The sequence below is a fragment of the Beta vulgaris genome, chromosome 8, assembly GCF_026745355.1.
Source record: "Beta vulgaris subsp. vulgaris cultivar EL10 chromosome 8, EL10.2, whole genome shotgun sequence".
In the NCBI taxonomy this organism is placed as follows: Eukaryota; Viridiplantae; Streptophyta; class Magnoliopsida; order Caryophyllales; family Amaranthaceae; genus Beta; species Beta vulgaris.
Genome location: NC_079209.1, coordinates 54334496 through 54359184, shown reverse-complemented (window position 1 = coordinate 54359184; position 24689 = coordinate 54334496). Strand labels below are relative to the sequence as shown.

At 33.4% G+C, this 24689-nt stretch overlaps 3 protein-coding genes across 7 annotated transcripts; 1 reads left to right on the top strand and 2 right to left on the bottom strand.

Moving 5' to 3' along the window:
• Positions 1–244: 244 nt before the first annotated feature.
• On the bottom strand, positions 245–5939 carry LOC104902442 (uncharacterized). 4 transcript variants are annotated; one of them, XM_048635062.2, is made up of 7 exons: positions 5682–5939; positions 5341–5370; positions 1240–1544; positions 1086–1144; positions 743–863; positions 483–631; positions 245–396 (listed from the first exon to the last, which is right to left on the bottom strand). In XM_048635062.2, the coding sequence occupies exons 3-7, from the start codon at positions 1420–1422 to the stop codon at positions 363–365; spliced, it is 546 nt and encodes a 181-aa protein (XP_048491019.1). In that variant the 5' UTR covers positions 1423–1544; positions 5341–5370; positions 5682–5939; the 3' UTR covers positions 245–362. The 4 variants fall into 4 exon arrangements, 3 of the variants coding, with proteins under 3 accessions (XP_048491019.1, XP_057247308.1, XP_057247309.1); XM_057391325.1 differs by lacking the exons at positions 5341–5370; positions 5682–5939 and adding an exon at positions 1693–1842; XM_057391326.1 differs by lacking the exons at positions 5341–5370; positions 5682–5939 and adding an exon at positions 1713–1825.
• A 2420-nt stretch (positions 5940–8359) lies between these two features.
• LOC104901909 (uncharacterized) lies at positions 8360–10363 on the bottom strand. Of its 2 annotated transcripts, none has more exons than XM_010689535.4 (2): positions 9637–10363; positions 8360–9186 (listed from the first exon to the last, which is right to left on the bottom strand). In XM_010689535.4, exons 1-2 carry the CDS (start codon positions 9693–9695, stop codon positions 8529–8531), a joined length of 717 nt encoding a protein of 238 aa, XP_010687837.2. In that variant the 5' UTR covers positions 9696–10363; the 3' UTR covers positions 8360–8528. The 2 variants fall into 2 exon arrangements, with proteins under 2 accessions (XP_010687837.2, XP_048490929.1); XM_048634972.2 differs by having other exon boundaries at positions 9625–10354.
• Positions 10364–18208: 7845 nt separating this feature from the next.
• On the top strand, positions 18209–24044 carry LOC104901908 (hypothetical protein). Its single transcript, XM_010689534.4, has 4 exons — positions 18209–18903; positions 19262–21378; positions 21460–21717; positions 23407–24044. The coding sequence occupies exons 2-3, from the start codon at positions 19269–19271 to the stop codon at positions 21606–21608; spliced, it is 2259 nt and encodes a 752-aa protein (XP_010687836.2). The 5' UTR covers positions 18209–18903; positions 19262–19268; the 3' UTR covers positions 21609–21717; positions 23407–24044.
• The last annotated feature ends 645 nt before the right edge of the window (positions 24045–24689 follow it).

Below are 24689 nucleotides of genomic sequence, written 5' to 3'. Positions count from 1 at the left end.
TAGGATGATTGATTAATTTGTTGTTGTTTACTTGTTTTAATGGATTACTAGTGTGTGGCCCGGGCTATTCCCCGGGGTTACTGTTAACATTTTTGTATTGTTTAACTCTTGTGTTTATTGTTTTATGAAAATCGTGTTATTTCCTTCTTATCATTTAAATGTAATTTCTTGTATTATTGGTCATTAAAAAAAAGTTTCCAACAACAAATTATGCATTTAAAAAGGGATTCCAAGCACAATATAGTACTAATGTAAGAGCTTCATGGTGTTTATAAACTAAAGAGATTGACAAACAATACTAAGGTAAAACGTCGGAGTCTTTTATTCTAATATTTTAAAAAAGTGATGTGATTCATTATGCTTTATTGCTGCCGGACATTCAATGTGCTCCTCATTCTACAAAAAGAGAAGACAAAAAATTAAAATTTTATTAATATGGCCATCAACATAGAAAATCTAATGAAAGATGAAATAGTAATTACTTAAATAAATATGCACATTCTTCTGCCCAGTCGACATAAATTACATAGTCTACTATATAAGCCGATAGATGAAGAGGATGAAATACGAAAATATATGCATTGCGCACACGTGTAAGAAGTTCGGATCGTAGCAAAACTCTATCATGCACCTGCAATAAATAAATCAAAATAACATAATTAATCTGAAAATTACAACGTACATTATATTTCAATTTAGTCATGTTATCAATAAGAGTAAAGTTCATAAAATTATATAGTACCGCATCAAACATGTGCTTCAATTTTGCTTTAGTTGAATGGAGTATAAACTCAATCTGTTTTGTAAAGAGCTTGACACGCATTGTACCGGTAGAGTCGAATATAGTCATATATCCAGAAACACTTTTTTTATCGTGGAAATATAAAAAACAAATATATATAAAGTTAGTAAACAGGTTAATAAAAAGTAATTATAATTCTAACACATTTATAAAATTTATATCCAAATAGTATAAAAAAAGAGTACTAATAGTTGTTGGAGGCTTTTCTTTGTTACAATTACTACAAATCATATGCTCACTAATATGTTGTATATCAAGTCCACAAAATGTGCAAGCATCATACCATGTAAAACTATCAACATCGATATCAATTAATCTCCCAACCATTATGTAGTGCTTTCCCTGCGCATTATTAATCACAATAGTAATAATTTTAATAGAGAAAGTAAAATTTTCCTAGAAAATAATTTCAACGTAAATAATTGTGTATCACATACTTTTCTTTTTCGTTTGTAGCTCGCTATAGTTGTCCGGATTGCATTTGAAGTCGACAATGCCCGATTTATTGATAGTCCACAATTATTAAACCACTTCATCTTCCTCTTGGCAAAATTATCACAGACAAACCTGATTATTAACCAGGGCAATGATTGTTCTAATTTGCCTACAAATCGCACCATTCATTTTCCTAACATACACCCCACAAGCCAATAGTGTGTTATACTGCCCAGCACTTTGTTGAACCTCGTTTTCATATTCACTAACAAATTGGTTCATAAGGATCAATTTAACAGCAACGCAGCTGCATCAACATTGGAAGATGGAAAAATACATTATTTCAAGTTGAAAATGAATAACTATAGTATCAAAAATAATAAATTTGAATATATCGATAATCAGGACTCAATATGAAACTAATAAAAAAGAGTAATAAATATAAGTGTGAACACCTTCTATCTAGAACAACAACCTCTTGCATACGGGTTGCGTCATCGTTACAAACAAAAGCCTTACCTGCATGTACAACAATCCCCAAAATATCTACAATATATATTTTAAGAATCAACACGTTAGAGGGAAAATAGTATGTCTAATTGATTTGTTATTGATTTGTTTAAATTTGTTGCACAATATCTATATGATTGGTGTCATTGTAATTGCAGGCTTCTATTGATTGAAGGGAAACAACTTGTACAAAGCTTCGGGATACATCCAATCAACTATATCACCTTGTAGACCTTAGTTTCTTTGTGTTATATGAAGTCGATATTGATTTGGAACAATGACACAATTCCTCACCCCCTGGCTACTATAGAATCTCTACACAATTGGAACCTCGAATTGATCTGAGCACAATGACCTCATATTAAAGGACAAAAAAGCATGCTAGTGCATTTTTTCCATAGCATATACTCAAATTTACAACACTTTAATTAAATATTTGAATTTTATATATTATACTCAACAAAACCCATCAAAAGCCAAAAGATGGAGAATCATCATCATAATATAATCAAGTACTTGCTAATCATATACTATATAAAAATAAAACCCAAACTTCATTTTTTTTCTTCTTCTTTTAGTTACCTCCTAATTTTTTTTTTGACGGAAAGAAAAGGGATTTCATCAATATTTCGCCAAACGGCACTTACAAGCCATTTCTGAAAAACATAAAATTCTAATAGAAATCCATATCACCCTAGAAATGTAAACATCGCAGATTTGACTTAATTTTGCCTTAATAAAAATCTTCATCTGAAGCAATGCAATCTGTGAGTTCGCTCTGGTTCGGCATACGATCTGCAGATGCGGAAATTTTGGGATGAACGTACTCCAATAGTCTTCCATAATTTTACAGAAGTTGTGAAACTCTAATAATTCTTCAAAAACCAACACAATCAACATACTAGAAAAAATCACCATCTAAAAGATGGGAACTTTTATTGAAAGCAAATAAATAGGATTTTTCGGGGCTTACCACTGGTTAAGACACAGTGTAGCCCCTAAGAAAAGGATGAAGGAAGAAGAAGAGGAAGAAAGAAGGAAGGAGAAAGCTTTAAAAAAGTGAAAACCCTAACCGCGGAGGCTAGGAAGAAACCCTCCCAAGGAAAAACCTAGAGGGAACAAACTCTCTCTAGAAAACTAGAGAGAGAACCAACTTTTTAGTTACCTCCTACTTAAAAACTATAATTTGGCTTAAATAATCTATCCCTTAAAGAAGCAAACCTTGATTTTGTTCCTTGCCCATACCACATACCAAACATACCATGAATTAGATAACACTGATACAAAGTCATGATAAAACTAAAAGAGTCCTACAGCATAGAAGTCCTCTGATTTTATGAGGATAACAGATAAACAACATTCATACCAATATTTTCGAGAAGTCTCTACTGTGTCTTGTAAAATGAGTTTCTTAATATCAATCAGGTACCTTCTGCTACTTATGTTGCATTTATGTTTTACTTGTAAGCCTCCTTTGGGCAGATTATTCTGTTTCCTAAGAATGGTTACCAAGAGATGTTGTATACAGGACTGAAAGGTTTCCTGACCAAGCTAAATCTAGAAGTTACGTCCTCCGTTCCATAATAAGTGAAACACTTACTATTTTAGAACGTTTTAGAATAAGTGAAACAAACCTTAAATGGAAAAAAAAAGTGACAAAATGACAAAAGTACCCACCACAAATTGTGTGGTTTGCTTTTCTCTCTCCTCCTTTTGATGATGAATAGGGTATTTTATGACTTTTTGGCTTTTGAAAGTGATGTTTATTAATTCTTGTGCCCAATCCCTATGTTTCACTTATTATGGAACGGAGGAAGTATTAGTTTCCATTTTTGGAAAACCCTTTGCGCATATAAGAATTTATGGTTCAAAAGGAGAGCCATCAACCTTAACCTGGCTAACAACACCCAGGCTAAAATAAACTAAAAGGAACACAAGCAAACAAAGGAAGCCCAAGGAACGTCAGTACGATATCCTAATCAGTGGTAAGAGACACATAGTAGTACTCTATGAACAAAGTAGGAAGTCGAGAACCCACTCTATACAGGAACTTCCAGGCCTAGGTTTACAGTAAATAGTTTTAGCAATGAACTAACAGTATAGATTTTTAGCTGTACATCACTCTTCCCATCTCCAGTTCAGCACAAGATATTCGATCAAAATTGACATTAATTTTTGTTTAGTATGTCCCCCAACCATACTTTCTGTTCTTAAGTTCTGCATATGAGAAAACTTTCTGCAGGTTTAATTACCACACTAAATGTTACTAAGCCCAGGCTAATTCTTTAACTTATTTGCGCTGAGCCATTTACGTCCTAAACATGGTTGCTAAAAATGCCAGAGGCAGGCAGTAGCCATATTAGGTTTTCCTGTGAAGTTAAAAGTATCAATTTTACCTTTGGAGAATCACTTCATGCATTACAGATTAAATGGCTAACTATGTGACGGCTCATTCTGATAACTGTTATATTCATTTACGCAGAGTGGTCCAGAAACAGATTTCATCTTGGTATATTGTACAGGATCAGGAATAGAGACCTTAAGAAGGGACCAGGTCTTGAGAGCTAAGAAGGTATGACTCTGACCTTTTACAGCAGCTTCTATCAATCTCCATCCTCTTAGTCCGGTCTTAGGCTTCATTCTTTTGTCTAGAAAAACTCTCATATAACATATACTTCTTGCCTGAACTTATTAGCCCTTATTTTTTAGAAATTATCAAAAAAACTTATACACTAAACTTGGGTAGCCCTTATCTGAACTTATTATTTTAGGGTGAACATTAAGGACATAAATACATTGTTGGTGGGAACTCAATAATTAAGTTTTTTTTTTTCTTCCTCTCCTCGATAGGCTTGTGAAGATTCATTAAGAAGATCGGGACTTGGATATACAATAGTCCGCCCTGGTCCTTTGAAGGTATGCTCAACATCTCCTTAATTAACTTGCAGTATTAAACTTTAAAATCTGAATGATATGGTAGGAAACAGAATTTCTCAGGTAAACTGAACATAATATAAGAAAGTAGAATCAACATGTAATGTGCTGAATTTTATAAGTTTTCACTCAATGTCTGATTCATCTACAACACATGTCATAGTCTACATTGAACTCAGATGTATAGCTGCACAGAAAACCTCCAGCTAGCATAAATAAAGAAGTGACGACCCATAAGCATAAAACAGTTGGTGTTCATGAAAGGTATCAATGAAGGGATTTCACGTTAATGAAGTTGAACACCTTGCTAAGTAGATGCAGGTTATCAGTGAGGCTAGAGCTTTTTGTTTAGTGGAGAGGAAGGACTAATCATGAACTAAGTTTTATTCAGGTGGCACTTCCAGAGTGCATGAAGATCTGTTTCCAGGCACTTGTAACAACTACAAGTGAAATTGCTGACGATATTCACTATTCAGAAGGAAAAAGGGTGGAATGATGACATATCACATTTCTTTATACATTTATTACCAGCAATCTGACTCAATCATCACTCATCATAAAAAATCACATATTACAACAATCACAACTATCTAACAATATCAATGAAGCTTGTGAACACTGATCTACAAAAGAAACAAAGAAAAAGATGAAAATAATACCTTGCAAAGTTAAGTAATTGCAAAAATCCTCTGCCAAAAAGAAAAACGAAGAGAAAACCAATTAATTAAATAAACAAAAGAGAACTGAAAAATTAAGTTCAATCTATCCCAGAAAACAAATGTCAGATTACATAATACCTTTTTGAGGAGAAATAACAGAAATTTAAGGATCATACATTAACCCTATTCTTTATATATAGAGATAGGGAAATATTTCAGTTACAAAATTATGCAATAATTGATTGTATAATTGAACTTCAATGTACAATGAGAATATTAAGAGATTTAGGAGTGATTCGTGAATTAATTTGGGATTATTTTGCTAAGATTAACAATCTAACCGTTATGATGTTGCCCGCCGAAATCCGACCTTTGAACTCCATTGATTGTTTCGTATTCTCCAATAGCAATAATAAGAGTGGATTAGAAGCAAGGAATATTCGAAAGCCATTAATTGTAAAGTTGAAGAACACTTTAATGTTCATGGTGGATTTCAAAAGGGAAATGAAGGGGATGAATGGAAGCTTGGAACGTCCGAGTAAGTATTGACAATTTGACAGTGACATTATTAACTAAACCATTACCTCTAAATTTATGGAAACACAAATCAACAAAGAATGTTGGATCGGATGGTGAAGCATGTGGGTATCATCACATGAGTCAATAGTTCGAATCTGGACTTCAACAAAAAAAATTTAAATAATGACACACTTTTGACTTAGTTAGTCAATACACACGTGGCAAATTCTGGTGGTAAGAGGAGGGCGCCACATGGCGCATCGACGGTGTCACGCACACCTTTTAATATATTAGTATATAAATATTGAAAGTATATAACTTTGTTAGTTCACATTATAACACTAAATGTTACTTACACCACTAACTTACCAAACACTACTATTTTTCTTAATTAGTGTCTCGACCTAGTCAAAACACTAAAAGCTACATAGAAAACTTGTGCCTAACACGCCCTTAGTGTTTTGACTAAAAGCTAGTTAAAAAGTTGTTGCAGAACAATCCCTTATTGAGTTGCTACAACAACAATTCGTAAACGCGTAATGATTATGCCGCTAAGTTTGAGGAGCTAACTCATGTTTTTTTTTCTTTTTCTTTTTTAATTTATTTAAGGGATAGAAACTTCTTGCATAAATACAAGGAAACGACATCGTTATTGATGAGATGCACACAGAGCATCATGCTCTCGGGTGCACCTACAAAATTGTGAGACTAAAAGGGAAATCTAGAGTGCAAGTCTATATGAATTAATTAGAAGACTTTGAGTTTTGGTCTCCGAAAAGAAAAAAGCTTTTAAGCATAAGGAGATGTATTGGAAGTTATTATTTGGGAAGGTTTACAGTGAAAGAAATTATTATTAGTAAAAACAACAGGAGCCTCGGGAGTGTGTCAAAGATAAAACGCGATTTCAGTCGTTTTCTTTTATACAATATCATTAATAAGGCTACAAAGGAAAGCAGTATGTGAATCGTTTTGCGGTTTGCATATGAGGTAATTGAAGAAAGTTGGAATTTTAGAAGGGAGCATGAAATTATATAGGACTAAAGTCGTCTAAGTTGAATTCGAGTAGAGTTGAATAAATATCTAGTCGTTTTCAAGAGTTAAATTCAAGTCTGATCAATAATATATCAAGTTGAACTTATATGAGTAACATGTTGGGTTGAATTCGAATCAAGTCAATAACAAGTCAAGTTAAATGTGAGACGAATCTATAACAAGCAGGTTGAATTCGGGTTTGGAAAGTAACATATCAGGTTGATAACGAGTTTCAACATGTCAAAATGGGTTTAGGTCATTCTTAAGCTCGGATAGAATTTAATTCAGGTCAATAAGTAGCAAGTTATAATTAGGGGTAAGCACAATCAGATACCCGATAGAATTTCTTAGACCTGGATCCAGTGGGTATTAAAAATCTGGAATTGGAGTTGGTCCAAACGGGTCCTAAATGTTTGGACCCAGACCCGGAACCGCTGGGTACCATGTCCAGAACTAGGTACCCAGTTGTAAGATTAACAACATACTAAGACGGAACAATTGGGTTTTAAATTTTTTTAAAAAAAATTAAATGGGCCTAAAGGCCTACTAAGTACTAACTTTTTACTTAACAACTACTCCCTCCGTCCCAAAATATAGTTCTCATTTCCCTTTTTTTTACGGTAATTTATGCAAGTTGGGATAGTAAAGATTTTTTGTTTATTTAAATAAATGTTGTATGGGAAAAGATAATTTTAGGAGAGAGAATAGAGATAATTGGTGAAAGAGCATTAATTGTAACATTTTGGTTGAATAAACAAAGGAAAAAACAAAATTCAAGAAGCAAATAAATGATGGGACACGATTTTTCTAGGCAAATTACGGAAAAATGTGGAACTAAATATGAAAATGGGAACTATATTTTGGGACACCCAAAATGGAAATGGGAACTATATTTTGGGACGGAGGGAGTATTATCCTATTACAAGCATATTCTTATGCTATCAAATATCATTTATCTCCATTCTCCCAATTCACCACCTCACTGTTCACATATGACAAAAACCCAATTCTAATTACCGGGTACCTGGACCCAGACTCGCTCCCACCGGATACCCACCAGGTAACGTGTCCGACAAAATTCTACCCAGAATTGGAACCAGATGCAACCGGGTCCCTTTTTTTGGACCTGAACCCAGTTGGACCGGGTTCGGACCTGGGGGTCCATACCGGGTCCGGGTACCCGGAATTTCTGCTCACCCCTATTTTATAATCACGTGTTGAACAAAAAAAACATAATCTTATATTCCATAATAATGACACATAATTGCTAGAAAACAACATTATATTTCAATCAATTTTGACCCAAAATTGAAAATATAATTTAAATCTTTTACAGCCAAACAATCCCTTGGCATTTTTTTTTTGGATGAACATAAAGTCAAGCTGAATCGACACTTCTAATCTGACTTAAACATCCAAATTGACATCTCTACTTGATATAAGTCAATGTGTTTCACCCTACTTGACAGAACCTGAAACTACAACTGCATAGCATGTTGGAAGATATTAAAATATGTAGAAAGCCACAAAGAATACCCAAAACACTCTGTAGTCCAAGATTATCCAAAGTAAAATAGAGATTAGTCAGACCACTACAAACATTGCCAAGAACTTGAAAAAGCAAACAAGAACGAAAGTTAGCTATAATAATTTTCAGATTTACATTCAGATTCGCATTTGCAAGGAAGTGGACTGACAATCAAACTCCCGGTGGTCGAATTTTTTTCAGGCGAAAACCCAACTATGATATCATCACACACGAGCTTGATATCGCACTTGTTGAAATATCTATAATTCAAACGCAAACGTACGAAGGGACCCTGAGCTTTTAAACCAAACCGTACAACATTATCCCGATAGATCGAATCCACGTTTCGAAGGTAGTGTGCATTATCATCCTTGATCTGCATTCCAAATTGAAGCTGGCGTTGTTTCTCATACAGCAGAAAAGCATCAAGTGATGTCGACGAAATAATCTCATCATCTTGGTGATACTCTAATGACACTTGCATTCGGTCAAAATACAATAAACGTTCATCCTTGTTCTTGAAGGTGACAGTAAAGTCCAAATCAACTGTTACACTTTTCTCACTGCTATTGTATACTTTCATGGAAAGAGAATCAACCTCAAACTCTAGAACAGAATTATCATTGAATGTAAAGATGATGACAAACATTAACCCATAAAGGAAAAAGAATATCAAAAGAGAGTAGAAAAGGCAACGAAATGTTTTGTTGTCCCTGCTGCTATTGTTGTTGTCGAGTTGCATTTTTGGTGTTATATCTTCTTGCGTACTGGACAAAAAATAGATAAGAAAAATGTTTATATTATAAACTTTAGAAGTTTGCAACAATCTAATCCAATTAACACAAGCAAACATGTTGAGTTAGAGCTTATCCATTCTAAAAATTTTAATATACGCCCCAGTGCACTGTGTAATGAAAAACAATCATCAAATTGAGAACAAAATAAACCCACGTGTATATAATAATCTCTCTATTTATTCATTCAACAATAGTGCATTACAATTACATTAAAGCTATTAATTGAAAACTAACAATTGCCTAAATCATGAGTTCATGACCAATTCCAAACCAACAACAAATCAATCAACAACCATAAATCCACAATCATAAATTCATATTTCACAAGAATCACAAATCACAACCAAACAATGTAGATATTACCTTGAAAAAAAACTAAAACTAAAACTTAGGGTTTAGAAAACTTACTGACTGACTGACTGACTGGGGTCTTCGATGGAGACTGGCGGTGGGTGGTGGGCGTCGCGGCGTGGCTTCATGGCGGCTCGGCGTCTCCTCACTCCTTCGTCGCTGCGTGGCTTGTCTTCGTCTCCTGAATCCTTCGTTTGAAGTTCTCTCTTTTCACGCGTGTGTTTGTTAGTGTTTTTTTTTGTTTTTTTTGGGCTGTGCTATATCAAAGAAACAAAATGATAAAAATTCCTCAAGAATTGCGCTAGATGGCGTGAAATTTATAAGAAAAGGAGAAAGAAAAATAAAAAAAGAAAATGGTTAATTTGCACTGATAACTACCCAAGCAAGATTTGTGGAATGAACCTGTAAACTTTATTTTTTTTTAAACAAAAAAATAAACTACCATTATTTATTAGTTTTCATTTTTGCAAACATTGATATATTCTATTTTAGTTTGACTTATTATTCATACTAAATTTACGAAGTACTGGATTAACTCCTTCTGGAAAAAAAAAATTACATATAATTTAAAGAACATACTTTTTAGGCAAAAAGAACATATAATTTAAATTGAAAGAACATACTTTTCAGGTAAAAAGAACATATAATTTAAATTAAAAGAACATACTTTTTAGGTAAAAAGAACATGTAATTTTGAAGAAAAGGAAAATAAAAACAAAACAAAATAAAACAAAATGGTATATAATGGTTGATAACTCCCCAAGAATTGCGGATAACTCCCACAAATGATATCACAGTAAACTTTTTTTTTTAAAAAAATAACTATTATTTATTAGTTTTTGTTTTGGCAAACATTGATATCTTTTATGTAAGTTTGAGGTAGTATTGACACTAAAATTACGAAGTACTGGATTAAAAGAACGTATTACTAATGGAATTATAACATTATAGTAACTTATAAAGATCATCCGATAATAATATAAAGAACATAAGCAAGTTCAATTAAAATATGTCATTGACTTGTTAAAAAGTAGTTGTTTGATAAAAGGTACATATGAAACATTGAAACCATTATAAAAAAAAAGAACGTACGACTCATGGAATTATAACATTGTAGTAACTTATAAAGAACATATAATAAGAATATAAAGAACATATTGTCAGTTCTATTAGAATATGGTATTGACTTGGAAAAAAGCATTATATAGTTGTTTGATAAAAGGTACATATAAAACCAGTATGAAAAAAAGAACGCATGACTCATGAAATTATAACATTATAGTAACGTATAAAAAACATATAATAAAAATATAAAGAACATGTTGTCAGTTCTATTAGAATATGGTATTGACTTGGAAAAAAAAATTTGTATAATTGATTGATAAAAGGTACGTATAAAACCAGTTACTTGTTTCAAAGGAAATTTTTGAAAGTTTAATCAAACTAATAGATAATAATGTTTATCAAAAGAAAAACTAATAGATAATACTATAGTAATTATATTTTTAAAAAAACAAAATTCCAAGCGATGTTGGGGGAGTTCCTCAGCCGCAATTTGTGGGAGAAATTCAATAATTTCTGCCATTTTGTTTTTTTTTAATTTATTTAAATTCATGGCGTTTTATTTGATGTTGTGTGCGTTTCATTCCAAGACCACAGAGAACATGGTGGTCTCTAGTCCACCTACAAAATTAGTAAATTACCGACTTTACCGTGCTCAATATAGCAAAGAGAAAAACTAAATACAGCAAAATATCTGAAAAGACTAACCTACCCTTATTAAAATTTAACCCTCACCCTCACCACACACGAAATTTCTGCATCATCATCGTATTCTGCATCATCATCGTATTCTGCATAGTCATCGTCGTCTGCATCAGTTTCGCGAGCAGACGGTGGTGACGCCGACGACCCTCCTCCGCTTCGTCCGACTCGCCGACCTTAAATCCTCCTTTTACTTCTCGTTCGACGCGCCATCTTGTCTGCATCGTCGTCGGCATCTGCTCGTCGCCGGGAGCGTAGACCACGGTCTGTTTTCTTTGATTCTTGAATTTGTTTCTTTGATTGAGATATTGTTCTTCTATTTCTTTTTATTGTGTTGAGATATTTTTTTTGAAAAAAATAGATTTTTATTGAAATTGCAAATGGTTAAATGGTTTTGTTCAGGAATTGCAAATGGTTAAATGGTTTTGTTCAGGGTATGTTGGAGAGGGTCTTCATTTGGACAGATAAAACTAAAACTTCCACAGAATTGATATGCTAACTCATATTTACAGAACTGAATTATCATGATACCATAAGCTGCTATGTACTACGAAATTTGATAGTCATGAGATCACTGATTGTAATGAATTCGGTGCATCCACTTATTAAAAAATGTAGTAAGTTTGTCTGTATATGAGGATATTTGTAGTTTGCTACTCCAAGCTAATGAAAGCAACAACAACCTTTTTGCAAGGTGTAGTGGTGGTAATTAATGATCAGAGCTTTAGAGATAGATTTTTGGAATGTCTCATGTCGGTGACTTGAGTTGGTAACAAGTATGCCATATATTAGTACTCCAGTACTCCACACATACTTCTAGTAGATTTTTGGAATGTACTACATGGTTGTTAACTTATTATTATGTGACATACGACTTGAGAAATATTTACTTCTTTTTAATTATAATTATGATGGTATATCATATATCAAATATTAGAGAAAGAGGTTGTATTAGCCAGAAAGATGGAAATAAAGGAAAAGGCAAGAGGCAATTACTTGACACTGAAGTACCATCGGAAAAAATTATAGTGATCCACTTGGAAAAAGAAATGATAGAAATAAAAAAGGTGTTACAATGTCTGCGAGAGCTAGGGCTGTGAAAGCTAGAGAAGAAGTTTTAGCCCCTATTAGTAGAAATGATCGAGAGAAAACTCATATGGAGGACTTTACCATCCCTTGTTACTAGAATTCAAAAAGGTGTTATAATTATGAGTTAGGTTAATACTTTTATTTCGCTACTATAACTTTTTATAGACCAACTTTCTATCAATTTTTTGCAGAATAGTGGATTAATTACGTTAAATTGTATCATATAAAAATTTGCATGTACTAAACACTTGGAAAAAAAATTAACTTAGAAGTGGTTTAAACCAAATTGGCTTTTAATTATCGTAAAGAAGAAAAAAAAAAGTGAAGAGCAAGGCACCTTATTAAGGATCCATAATTAAACGAACATACGAAGACCCGTCCCATTTATTTATCGGACGATCTAACCCATTGCCCCATTTATCTATCGGACTATCTAACCTATTAAAATTGGGGCAGGTAAGCCTTTTATTCATTGGGCTCTAACCCATGGAATTGTTTGTCGATAAGAAAAAATTATTAAACAGATGAACATAGCCTTGCCGCCTCCTCCTACTCTTGCTCCATTGAAGCGCACTTCTGAGTCGTCTTCTAATACTTGTATCCCCATTGAAGAGCTTATGAGGAAAGTTATTGGCGCTGTTTGGCACTAGCGTTTGAGATAGCGGTTAGCGGTTGGACTATATTGAAACGCTACTTAAGAAAATTATGAGTGTTTGGTAAGGTAGTGGTTGTAGTAGCGGGTAGCAGTTGGAGTAGATTATGAGTAGCGGTTGTGGAAAGTTACTACAAGTAACGTTTGAGATTTAGAGGTAGCGGTCCTCATATCAATTTCACAATTTAGTGTTTAATTTAATTTAATTGTCAGTGAAGTAAGTTTAGGGTTCGAAAATCTAAACTATTGACTCTAAATTATAAGATTATGAAAAGAAAATTATCAACCTAATTTGATAACTGAATCAAATATCCCTAAAATTATGTGATTTTTCGAGCATTATTTGATAACTTAAGCAAATTTGGTTGCTAATTTATTGCACAACACTTTTTTTTTTTTTTTATCCATATGAGCCACGAAGTCAATACAAAGAAGGGGAGGGGGTTTCGAACCTGTAACCTATCGTTCACAGCACCTCAATCTTAACCACTAGGCCAAGACATCTTTGGTTATTGGCTTATTGCACAACACTTTAATGTCAAATGTTTAATTACTTATTATAAAGCCTATCAATTAAGGTTATAATATTTTGTGGGATAATTAAATTAAAATTGCTGGTTTATTATTGGATACTAGGATAATTGATTAATTTGTTGTTTATTACTTGTTTTGATGGATTACATTGAAAATACTACTTATATAACTTTGTTAGTTCACTTAGGGCCTGTTCTCCGCAGCTTATTTTCAGTTCAGTTCAACTAAATTCAATTCAACTCAGTTCAATTCAGTTCAGCTCAGTTCAGTTCAGTTCAGCTCCATTCTTTTATAATCATTTTGTGAAATATTATTATGTTGGTCTAATTTATTTTACTAATTACTCTTACTATTATTATAATTTATTTTATATCATTATTATTATTAATTATTATTATTTCTATATATTATTTTGTTTATTATAGCTTTATTCATTATTATTACTATTATTATTAGAAGGAACATGGTTTAGGTTAAAAGCACAAATAAATCCACGTTTTTTAGCCCATAATCCAATCAAATCGCGTCAAAACGATTTATGATGCAATTTTGCACGGTCCGACCCAATCATTAATTTTATTACTAAATATTATTATATTATTAAATCTAATTATTAAGATAGTAATATTAATTTACTTCTTATATATTATTGTTATTATATAATCATCATCAAGTATTAGTATATTAAGACAAATAATATAAAATAATTATTATTAATTATCATTATTATCATTGTTTATTATTATTATTGATAATAATTTATGATTATTAATATTATTTATTCATAACTATCATTTAAAAATATCTAAAATACTATTATTATTCATTATTATTACTTATCATTATAATTATTATTTAATATTCATATTATTATTATTTAAATATTATTTATATATTTATTACATTCAATTTAATTTAATTCAATTCAGTTCAATTCAGTTTAGTTCAGTTCAGCTCAGTTCAGTTCAATTCAGCTCAGTTCAGTTCAGTTATTTTATGCCGAAGAGAACATACCCTTAGTTGAATAGTTGATGAGTATGTGAAGTGAAAGTATATAACTTTGTTAGTTCACTTTTTTTTAAAAAAAAAAATAAAATAAGAACACACAACAAAAACACGCGTGAAACTGTGAAAGGAAGAGAGAACTTCGAACGGAGTCAGGAGACGCCAAGACGAAGCCACGAAGCGACGCTGCCACGCCCACCACCCAGCGCCAGTCTCCATTGCCGACCTCAGTCAGTCAGTCGTCACTTCAGTAGTTCAGTCAGTCAGTAAGTTTTCTAAACCCTAAGTTTTAGTTTTATTTTTTTTCAAGGTAGTATTTACATTGTTTGGTTGTGAATTGTGATTCTTGTGAAATGTGAATTTGTGATTGTTGATTTATGGTTGTTGATTGATTTGCTGTTGGTTTGGAATTGGTCATGAACTCGTGATTTAGGAAATTGTTAGTTTGCAATTTCGAATTTCTAATTAGGAAATTGTAAATATGAGTTGATTTATATAATTGAAATATTGAATAGTTTGGTTTTATTACTTTGATATGTAATTGATTAATGTTTATCAATTTAATAGAAAATGTCAAGTGATTCACATTCATCTAATTCTAACAAGTCTAAGACTAAGGGAAAACAACCTGATCTTCGACAATTTATTTTTATAAGAATGAAATCCCAAGAAACATCTTCACCGCTCATAGAGGATGAAGAATTAGTATATGATGTTGAATTGTGTTGTACTGTTTTTTTTTTCTGAATGCTCGACGGTCGATTTTTGTCCCCCACTATGAGAATCCTCGCTCCGCCATTGACTTTAATGTAATTATTGTAATTTGTCAATTAATAGCTTTAATGTAATTGTAATTGTAATGCACTATTGTTGATGAATGAATAAATAGAGAGATTGTTATATACACTTGGGTTTACGGTGCACCCAAGAGTATTTTGTTCTCAATTTGATGATTGTTTTTCATTAATTCATCAAATGAAGAGCAAAAACTAACCTTGGGTTAGTTTGGTGCACAGTGCACTCGGGCGTATATTAAAAAGTTTAGAATAGATAAGCTCTAACTGAACATGTTTGTTTGTGTTAATTGGATTAGATTGTTGCAAACTTGTAAAGTTTATAATATAAACATTTTTCTTATCTATGTTTTGTCCAGTATGCAAGAAGATAAAACACGAAAAATGCAACTCCACAACAACAATAGCAGCAGCAACAACAAAAAAATTCCTTTTATTTACTTTGCCCCATTTTTTTTGACACAATCTTAATCCTTTGTGCTAGCTTTAATGCTTGTCATCACCAGTAAATTCAATGATAATTCTGTTATAGAGTTTGAGGTTGATTCTCTTTCCATGAAAGTATATAATAGCAGTGAGAAAAGTGTAACAGTTGATTTGGACTTTACTGTCACCTTCAAGAACAAGGATGAAGGTTTATTGTATTTTGACCAAATGCAAGTGTCATTAGAGTATCACCAAAATGATGATTATATCGTCGACATCACTTGATGCTTTTCTGCTGGATGAGAAACAACGCCAGCTTCAATTTGGAATGCAGATCAAGGAGTATAATGCACGCTACCTTCGAAACGAGACTGTGGATTCGATCTATCGGGATAATGTTGTACAGTTTGATTTAAAAGTTCAGGGTCAGTACGTACGTTTGCGTGATCATTATTTCAACAAATGCGATATCAAGCTCGTGTGTGATGATATCATAGTTGGGTTTTTGCCTGAAAAGAATTCGACCACCAGGAGTTTGATTGTCAGTACACTCCCTTGCAAATGCGAATCTGAATGTAAATCTAAAATTTACTAGAGAATTTATTTGGCAAATATTTATAGCTAACTTTCATTCTTGTTTGCATTTTCAAGTTCTTGGCAATGTTTGTAGTGGTCTATTTGGCATGTTTGTCTTTTCAAGTTCTTGGCATAGGACATTTAGGGCAATATTTTAGTTTGGATAATCTTCGCCTGCATAGTGTAGGGTAATCTCTGTGGCTTTATACATTTTTTAATATCTTCTAACGACGCTATGCAGTTGTAGTTTCAGATTCTGTCGAGTAGAGGTTAACACATTAACTTATATCAAGTAGAGGTGTCAATTTGGATGTTTATATGGAGGCCCTGTACGACTACTATTAAACGGGGATTTAGTCGGTGAACATGAACTACTATTTAATAACAACTAGTTTTTAGGCCTACTTAGGTAATTATAATTTTCATTTATTAACATTTACTTCATAAATATAACACCAAATATTACTTGGCTTGATGGTTAAAGCTTTAGTGTATAAGCGTGAGGTTATGAGATCAAATTTTATAAGATGCATTTTCTATATTTTTATTATTATATGCGTGTTTATATAAAGTAAACACACTAAGAAATAGCACCACATGACATAGTTCTTTGCTTAGGAACACCTCTTAATATATTAGTATAGATTTGTTGCTAAAGTTATAACCCAAAATATAATGATTTTTGATTGGGAGGATGGGTAGGGGTTTTACCGGGGAGATGGCGGTAGAGGGGTAGAATGTTAGGTTTGTTATCCATAAAACCATAACTGCAGCAAATAAGCAAATCTAACCACACAACCATTAAACTCAGATTTAATTTTCTTATCATTAATCTATTATCATTTCTTATTTGCAACAACAAAATATTAAAAAAAACCTACTATATAATTACAAAGTTTTTTTTGCTAACTTCACACCAAATCACTCAAAACCCCAATACTTAATTTTTTGCTTTCTTTTTTATAATCTAAAAAATGGATGTGTATTTATAGTGAAATCAGAATTTGAAAGTTAGACAATGTTTATGTAATAGTGTTTATGGAAAAAAAATTAATTACTTTTTTAATAGTGTTTCTTACATATATTAAATTTTTTACATACATTTAGACCTATCTTTTTCTATTATATAATAGCAATTAATTATCAAGGTAAAAATGTTTATGTAAAATATCATTCAAGAATTAAAGTACAATATATCTCTATTATATAAGAGAAGGAGGGAGCTATGGTGTCCCCAAATGAAGAGACTATGTTACCCCCTTCTCATTCTAAATTACAAATTCACTTACAAATCAAATGGGGCTTCAAACAAAAATATAATTATAACAATCACTGACAAACTACTACTTATGAAAAAATTGACTTGAAATCAAAGTGTCCACTTTCTTTACAATTTATGAAGTACTGTACATAATTCAAAAATCAACTTGAAAAATTATAATATTAGAAATCATAAATAAATTCAATAAAATTTCTATTTTGTTCATAGAATTTAACTTTGAAAAGTAAAAAAAAAAAAAAAAAGAATGGTGAGAGACTTAAGTAACATAAATTAAACCAATCAAATTTTGCAACTAAAAACAGTTATACTTCGTATGTCTAATGTTCAAATTTTTACTCTTATGCTAAAGACAATCGAGTTTTTGTTTTGAAAAAAAAAATTCAAACACGCATCGCGTGCAAAAAATTCTTTGGATAAAATCCAGCCGCTGTCCAAACGACTTTTGTTAGTTGGAAAATTGGGAGTTGGTCAGTTGATTACTCTTTACAACACATGGGTGGGTTTGAGATTTGAGTATGAGTGACGTGAACACCACCCCAAAAACATAAAGAGAAGAAAGAAAGAAGGGAATCCGATATTCAGATAGTGTGTGGAGAGAGAAACATGGAGAAAGAGTGCATCTTGGCCTACCCATTTCTCTTTTCTACCATACTTTGGTGTTTTTATAATATTCCCACTTTTTTTTCTCTTAAAATTATACATAAAAAAGAACATTTCAAGATAAATAAAGAATATTTCAATATTACCAAATTTCTTCAACGATCCAAAATCGAAACTTTATTTATTTATATCATCCTCAAAATTTCATATGACCTTCAATCTCTAAGAATAAGATAATTATTGTTCTTGTTCTTTTCTGTTCCTAAATTTCCACCCATCTGAGAGAAAATGGCAAATTCCCAATTTGTATTTATTTGAGATTTTGAATTATGGGATTGTCTTCTTTTCTTTCCTAAAAAATAAAAATTGAAACTTTTACATCTTTTTCTTATCTTTTTGTTGTGGCTTTGATTCTAAGCTGTAAAAAAAAAATAAAAAAAATACTGATCTAGGAGGACCCATTTGTGGGTTTTTCTTTACATATCTTGCAATTCCTATTTCACTTCAATTTCAAGTTTCTCACTTTTCAGTTTTCTCTCTATCCAATTTCTTTCTGGTGGGTGTAATTGTGCAGGAAATAATTTTTTGGCAGAAGATAAGTTTTTGGCCTCTTTGTAAGTAATACTTTATATTTTGTTTAATTTGGTGTTTAATTTGTTCCCATTTTGGTGTAATGTGAATATGCAATTATGATTTTCGGGGGTTGTAATGTGTAGAAGTTGTTCTCTTGGTTCTGATGATATTTTGTTAGTATAATACTGGATTCAATTGGGTTCATGAATTTCTTTCAATAATGTTGAAGTATTTTGATGATAGTATAATTGATAATATTGTTTTTGTCAAAAGATGGTTAAAAATTTGAAGTTAATAAAGGAAAGCTATAGTAATGTAGGAATAGATCATGATGTATATGTAAGGAGGGAAAAGATTATAGTGTTCTTGAGCTGAAAATTTGTGATTTTGGGTTGGTAGGAATGCAATGGGGAGGTCAAATGTGAAGAAGAAAAAACAAGTTGAGGAGAAATTAGCAGATGTGATCCAAAAGCAAACTCGAATGGCAGATAATAGTCCGAGGGCGTATGATAAGGATACAGAAGTCTTCATTGCCATGGCACAGGAGTTGAAGGATGAGGGGAACAGGTTGTTTCAGAGGAGGGATTCTGAAGGAGCCTTGTTGAAGTATGAAAAGGCACTCAAGTTGCTACCAAGAAATCATGTAGATGTTGCTTATCTTAGGAGTAACACGGCTGCTTGCTATATGCAAATGGGTATTAGTGATTATCCTCGTGCTGTGCACGAGTGTAATTTAGCTCTCGAAGTTTCTCCAAAGTACAGCAAGGCTCTTATAAAGAGGGCTAGGTGTTATGAGGGGCTTAACAGGTTGGAGTTGGCTTTGAGAGATCTCAATGCAGTTTTGTCCATGGAGCCGAACAATCTTACTGCCTTGGAGATAGCGGAGAGGGTAAACCAGGCTATAGATAGTAGAGGTGATAGGGTGTTTGACCATCCTGTTCCTGAGAACATCGAATCTCCTAGAGCTCAAACTCGGCCGAAAGCAGTGAAAGAGAAGTCAAAGAAGAAAAGGAACTCGAAAATTGAACAGGAGAAAGCAGAAGATGATGGCAAGTGCTTGGAAGATATACAGGAGAAGCAAGTAGAATCCAAGGATAAGGAAAAGGAGGTTAGAGAAGAAAGGAAAGCTAGATCCCAGGAAAAGAAGAAGAAGCTGAAAACTGGTATAGAAAAGAATGAAGAAGAAAATCAACAAAGAGATTTTGAGGATCTGATGGAGAAGAAAGCTGAGGATAAGGTGGTGGTTGAGGAGAAAATGTCTTATGCAAATGGAGATGTGCAAATGAAAAATGTGAAATTAGTTTATGGAGAGGATATTAGGTGGGCGCAACTTCCTGTAAATTGTAGTCTCTTGAACTTGAGGGAGGTCATACAGGATAGATTTCCAAACTCAAAGGCAGTTCTTGTGAAATACAAAGATGATGAGGGCGATATGATTACTATTACAACTAACGAAGAGCTAAGATGGGCTGAAGCATCTGCTGATCCCCAAGGTTCTGTGAAGATTTATATAGTAGAAGTTACTCCGGAGCATGATCCTTTTTATGAGAATTTAAGAGGGAAAGATGGATATGCAGAAGTCAATAATTTGTCTGAGAACGGAAGTGATAGAGAAAAGGGAGTAAAGAACCGGGGGACGCTGTGCATTGAAGAATGGATAATCCAGTTTGCTCACTTGTTCAAGAACTATGTTGGATTCAGCTCTGATGCATACCTAAACCTTCATGAGGTGGGGGTGAAGCTCTACTCTGAGGCCATGGAGGAGACAGTTAGCTGCGAAGAAGCTCAGGACCTTTTTGATTCAGCAGCTGAAAAATTTCAGGAAATGGCAGCATTGGCATTGTTTAATTGGGGAAACATTCACATGGCACAGGCAAGGAAGCGAGTACATTATGCAGAAGATTCAACACAAGAAACAATGCATGATCAGGTAAAAATTGCCTATGATTGGGCCCAACAGGAGTATGAGAAAGCCGGGCAGAAATATGAAGAAGCTATTAAGATAAAGCCAAATTTCTATGAAGGACATCTAGCATTAGCACTGCAGCAGTTTGAGCAGGCAAAACTTGCTTGGTACTATGCAGTTGCAAGCAATGTTGATTTAGACACATGGTCACCAACAGAAGTTCTTGATCTGTTTAACAATGCCGAAGAAAACATAGAAAAAGGCATGCTAATGTGGGAGGAATTAGAGCTGCAGCGTCAAACTTTACTCTCCAGTCCCAGCAATGGCCATGCCAGCCATCTTCAGATGCAGAAAATGGGTTTTGATCGTCTATTTAAAGATATATCAACCATCGATTGTGAAGACCAGTCCATGACTCTCAGGTCTCAAATTAACGTTCTATGGGGGACCATGCTTTATGAAAGATCTATTATGGAATTTAAATTAGGCCTGCCAGTTTGGCATGAATGTCTGGAGGTTGCTCTTGAAAAATTTGAAGTTGCAGGAGCTTCTCCAACTGATATAGCTGTAATGGTGAAAAATCACTGTTCTAATGATTCTGGACTAGAAGGTAGTGTGACCAGAAAATTTTCGACTTCACATTAATTTCTTACCTTATGCCATTTGGCTTAACAATTTGTCATGGTTATAGGTGTAGGATTCAGGATTGATGAGATTGTACAAGCATGGAACGACATGGATGAAGCAAAAAGGTGGTACACCGGGGTTTCGTCATTCCGCCTTGAACCATTACTGCGAAGACGGATCTCAAAAATCTATTATGCACTCGATCAGGCATGACCAGGACATTGTCAAATGCAAATATGCGATGAAGTATGTCCCACAACTTAGGATACTTCCAAAGTTCCAAGTACTTAATTATCCAGACCTGTACAATTTTTATACTGAGGTAAGCAGTGCTTCTCTCGTATTTTTCTGTAGCTTTCATATGCAATCTTTTTTGTGATTACTGGTTAATTGCTTGTTTCTCTCAACTAGCTCTGAGTTAGTGGAGGTAAGGCTGCCTAGATATGGACTTATGCTTATAGCGAGATGCCGGGATCTATATTGGATGGTTGTTTGGTTAACTTCTTATATGCTAGAAACAGTAGCTTGTCTTTACCTATTTATTGGTGATTACTAAGCTCCTAGCAGCTAGATGTATGCTAGCAGTCACTACACTAATGAAATTTTTTGGAAGTATCCTAGTGCCTCTAGATATGTTACCAGAAATTAACATGATCAGGGGAGATTAGACTGATGTGCCAACAACATTCATTTAAAATAAGAAAATTCATAGGAGTCGATTATAGATTCCTAACAATGTTGAATTTTTTTTATAAAGCAGAAACCTTATCCACAATCCTTTCCTAGATATTAAAATCTATTACGATGGCTTTGCTTGATGCTTCTATTGAAGTCTTGTCATCTATACTCATGTCATCCAGCCTTCTGGTGCCATTAATGCTTTTTCTTTGTGCTTCAAGACCAAAGTCCTTCTCAATGCTAATTCTGTAGCTGTTCATTTTTCATGAGCAAAGATGGAGAGATGTTTGCACAAATCTCCTTGCATTCCCTTCTATATGATTCATTAAGGGGAGAGTAACACATCGCTACCTTTTAAGCGCTAATGTATTGTCAATAAATCAATATTGCCTAATGCAAAGTTGCAAACACATAGAGAGGTAGCTCAAGCTGGTAATGAAGGGGTGATCAAGTTTACAATTTAGTACTCCTTTAAAAAGAGAAGGAAACATCTGGGGATTTCACTTGGGAAGGTGATAGGAGACTAACATAAACACCCAGGTTATTCTTCTCACTGGAGTAAAGAGTATAGTTTGCATGTTAAAGTTCTAATACATTCATCCTGCTGTGTGTTTATACATTAGATCCCCATATCGACATGAGCAATGTTTTTGGATTCTACTTTAACTGACCTAATGTGGCAACATCTTAGTTGGGTCCTGTCCGCCAAGTCCAATCTCCAGAGGGTTCTTGACATCCTACTGAGGAATTGGCTTCAATGATGCTACTCATGATGTCTCTATGTGTGTTACAACCATTAAGGATCTGTTCTATTTAACTACTTTTATTTTATGTGACCTTATTAGAACTTAGATGAACTTATCTGAAACTAATTTTTTCTGAAATAAGTCACAAATAAATCAAATGGAACAGCACCTAAAACGGGGCAGTGTTTTGGGCAGATATCTATGAGATAATTCCCACTTCCTTTGCCAAAAGGCCAGCGTGCTGTGAGCTTGGTGGCTTCCCAGAAAATCTCAAATCTTAGTGATGATATAGAAATATTATCTGTAAGCTGGTGAATCCAGATATATTTGTATGCATAGTCGAGATAAATTTTTGCATAGCATGAATATGAGATATAATATATATCTACAATTGTTGCTCAATATTGATGGACTAAATATTATGTTAAAAGTTTCAAATGGTGATAGCAATAGAAAAATTGTGGAGTATGTCTTTGAACTATGTTGTATACTTTCCCCTTTTTCTTCCCCTGGTTTTATTCCTATACACGTACTGGAGTAACTTGTGGTTAGCTAAGTTAGCTGATCCTTCTGCATTTTTTATGCAGATGTCACAATTCTTTATTTCGTCTATATTAATTTACAGAGCCCTCACTTGGACAAGGGAAATCAGTTGCAATCTTGTTGTGATCTTGTACATTCTATACAATATTCAGGGGAGAGATTAAGAAGTTAAAAGGCTTTTTAATAGAAAGCATTTATCATATTATCCTTTCAGCAAGTTCAGCTTTTGTATTTGTGTACCAGTAGTTTCAATTTTTATGAGCCGTGAGGCATGGCAAGTTGGTTATGCACACGCCTCTCAATTCCAGCATCCTAGGATTGAGAGCTCGTAAGTCGTAGGCACAGACAAAGGAAGGACGGGGAGTTTCTCAGGGCAATAACCAAGCTCGGCCGAGGCTTTTGAATTAGGACCATCTTACCCCCACCCTTCCCTCCCAAACAAAAAGATTGGTTTGTAAACTTTGTAACTTTTTATTTTTGATTCCTACAGAATTTGCATATAGATTGGTTTGTAACTAATTTGTAAAGGAAATAGCTTCTGTTTGATGTTCATGTTTTTTTGTTTCCTTCAGTTTTGCTCCTTTGTTTTAACAAGTGGACAGAAAAAGGTTTTTCCTCTGCTTTTGTAACTTGAAAGGCTTGTATCAAAGTATGATCATCCATTACAACAATTTCTTGTTTAGATCCTTGTAAATTTAACTGCTTGTTCTTTTTTGTCTATGCTCCATATGTTAATTGCAAATTAACGTTGAATGAATACGCTGCTTGACAGTTGACACCGAGTCATCCTTATAGTGAAAATAGCTCATGTGGTAGAGCACTCCCTTCTGATCCTTGAGGTCAGGGGTTCGATCTTTGCCCCCAGCATTATGTTGGGGTATTTCCTTAGCATGCGTTGCATGCTTTACCAGCCAATGTGCTGGTAGTTCCTACAAGGCTAGTAGCCTTGGTAGGGGTTAGCCCTTGGGCTGACTTAATTTCCCAATCAAAAAAAATAAAAATAGTGAAAATAGCTGGATTCAATAATTATAATCCACAATTGTAATTTTACTATTACTCCCTCCGTTTCATTTTAATTGTTACACTTTGCTATTTTACACTATTCACAAATTTCACTTTAACCATCATTTATGATTTATACGCGAATGAAAGTATAGTCATGTAGAATCTTGTTAAATTCATCATAACATGTATTTTATTAATATGTACTTTTTATAATTTTTATGGACACAAAACTAAAGATATATATCCTCAAAGTTTCGCAATGACATGCGTGAAAAGTGTAAATGTGTAGATTAAAATGAAATGGAGGGATTACATCCATACT

Bases quoted from the DNA above. Each gene is read 5' to 3' on its own strand.
- LOC104901908 (XM_010689534.4), top strand. From the start codon at position 19,269: ATGGGGAGGTCAAATGTGAAGAAGAAAAAACAAGTTGAGGAGAAATTA. The intron at 21,379-21,459 runs GTAGTGTGACCA...TCATGGTTATAG, and splicing joins TAATGATTCTGGACTAGAAG to GTGTAGGATTCAGGATTGAT.
- LOC104901909 (XM_048634972.2), bottom strand. From the start codon at position 9,695: ATGAAGCCACGCCGCGACGCCCACCACCCACCGCCAGTCTCCATCGAA. The intron at 9,187-9,624 runs GTAAGTTTTCTA...TTTTTTGTCCAG, and splicing joins CCCAGTCAGTCAGTCAGTCA to TACGCAAGAAGATATAACAC.
- LOC104902442 (XM_048635062.2), bottom strand. From the start codon at position 1,422: ATGGTGCGATTTGTAGGCAAATTAGAACAATCATTGCCCTGGTTAATA. The intron at 864-1,085 runs GTATGATGCTTG...CGATAAAAAAAG, and splicing joins GATGTTGATAGTTTTACATG to TGTTTCTGGATATATGACTA. The intron at 397-482 runs GTAATTACTATT...CTCTTTTTGTAG, and splicing joins GAATGTGCATATTTATTTAA to AATGAGGAGCACATTGAATG.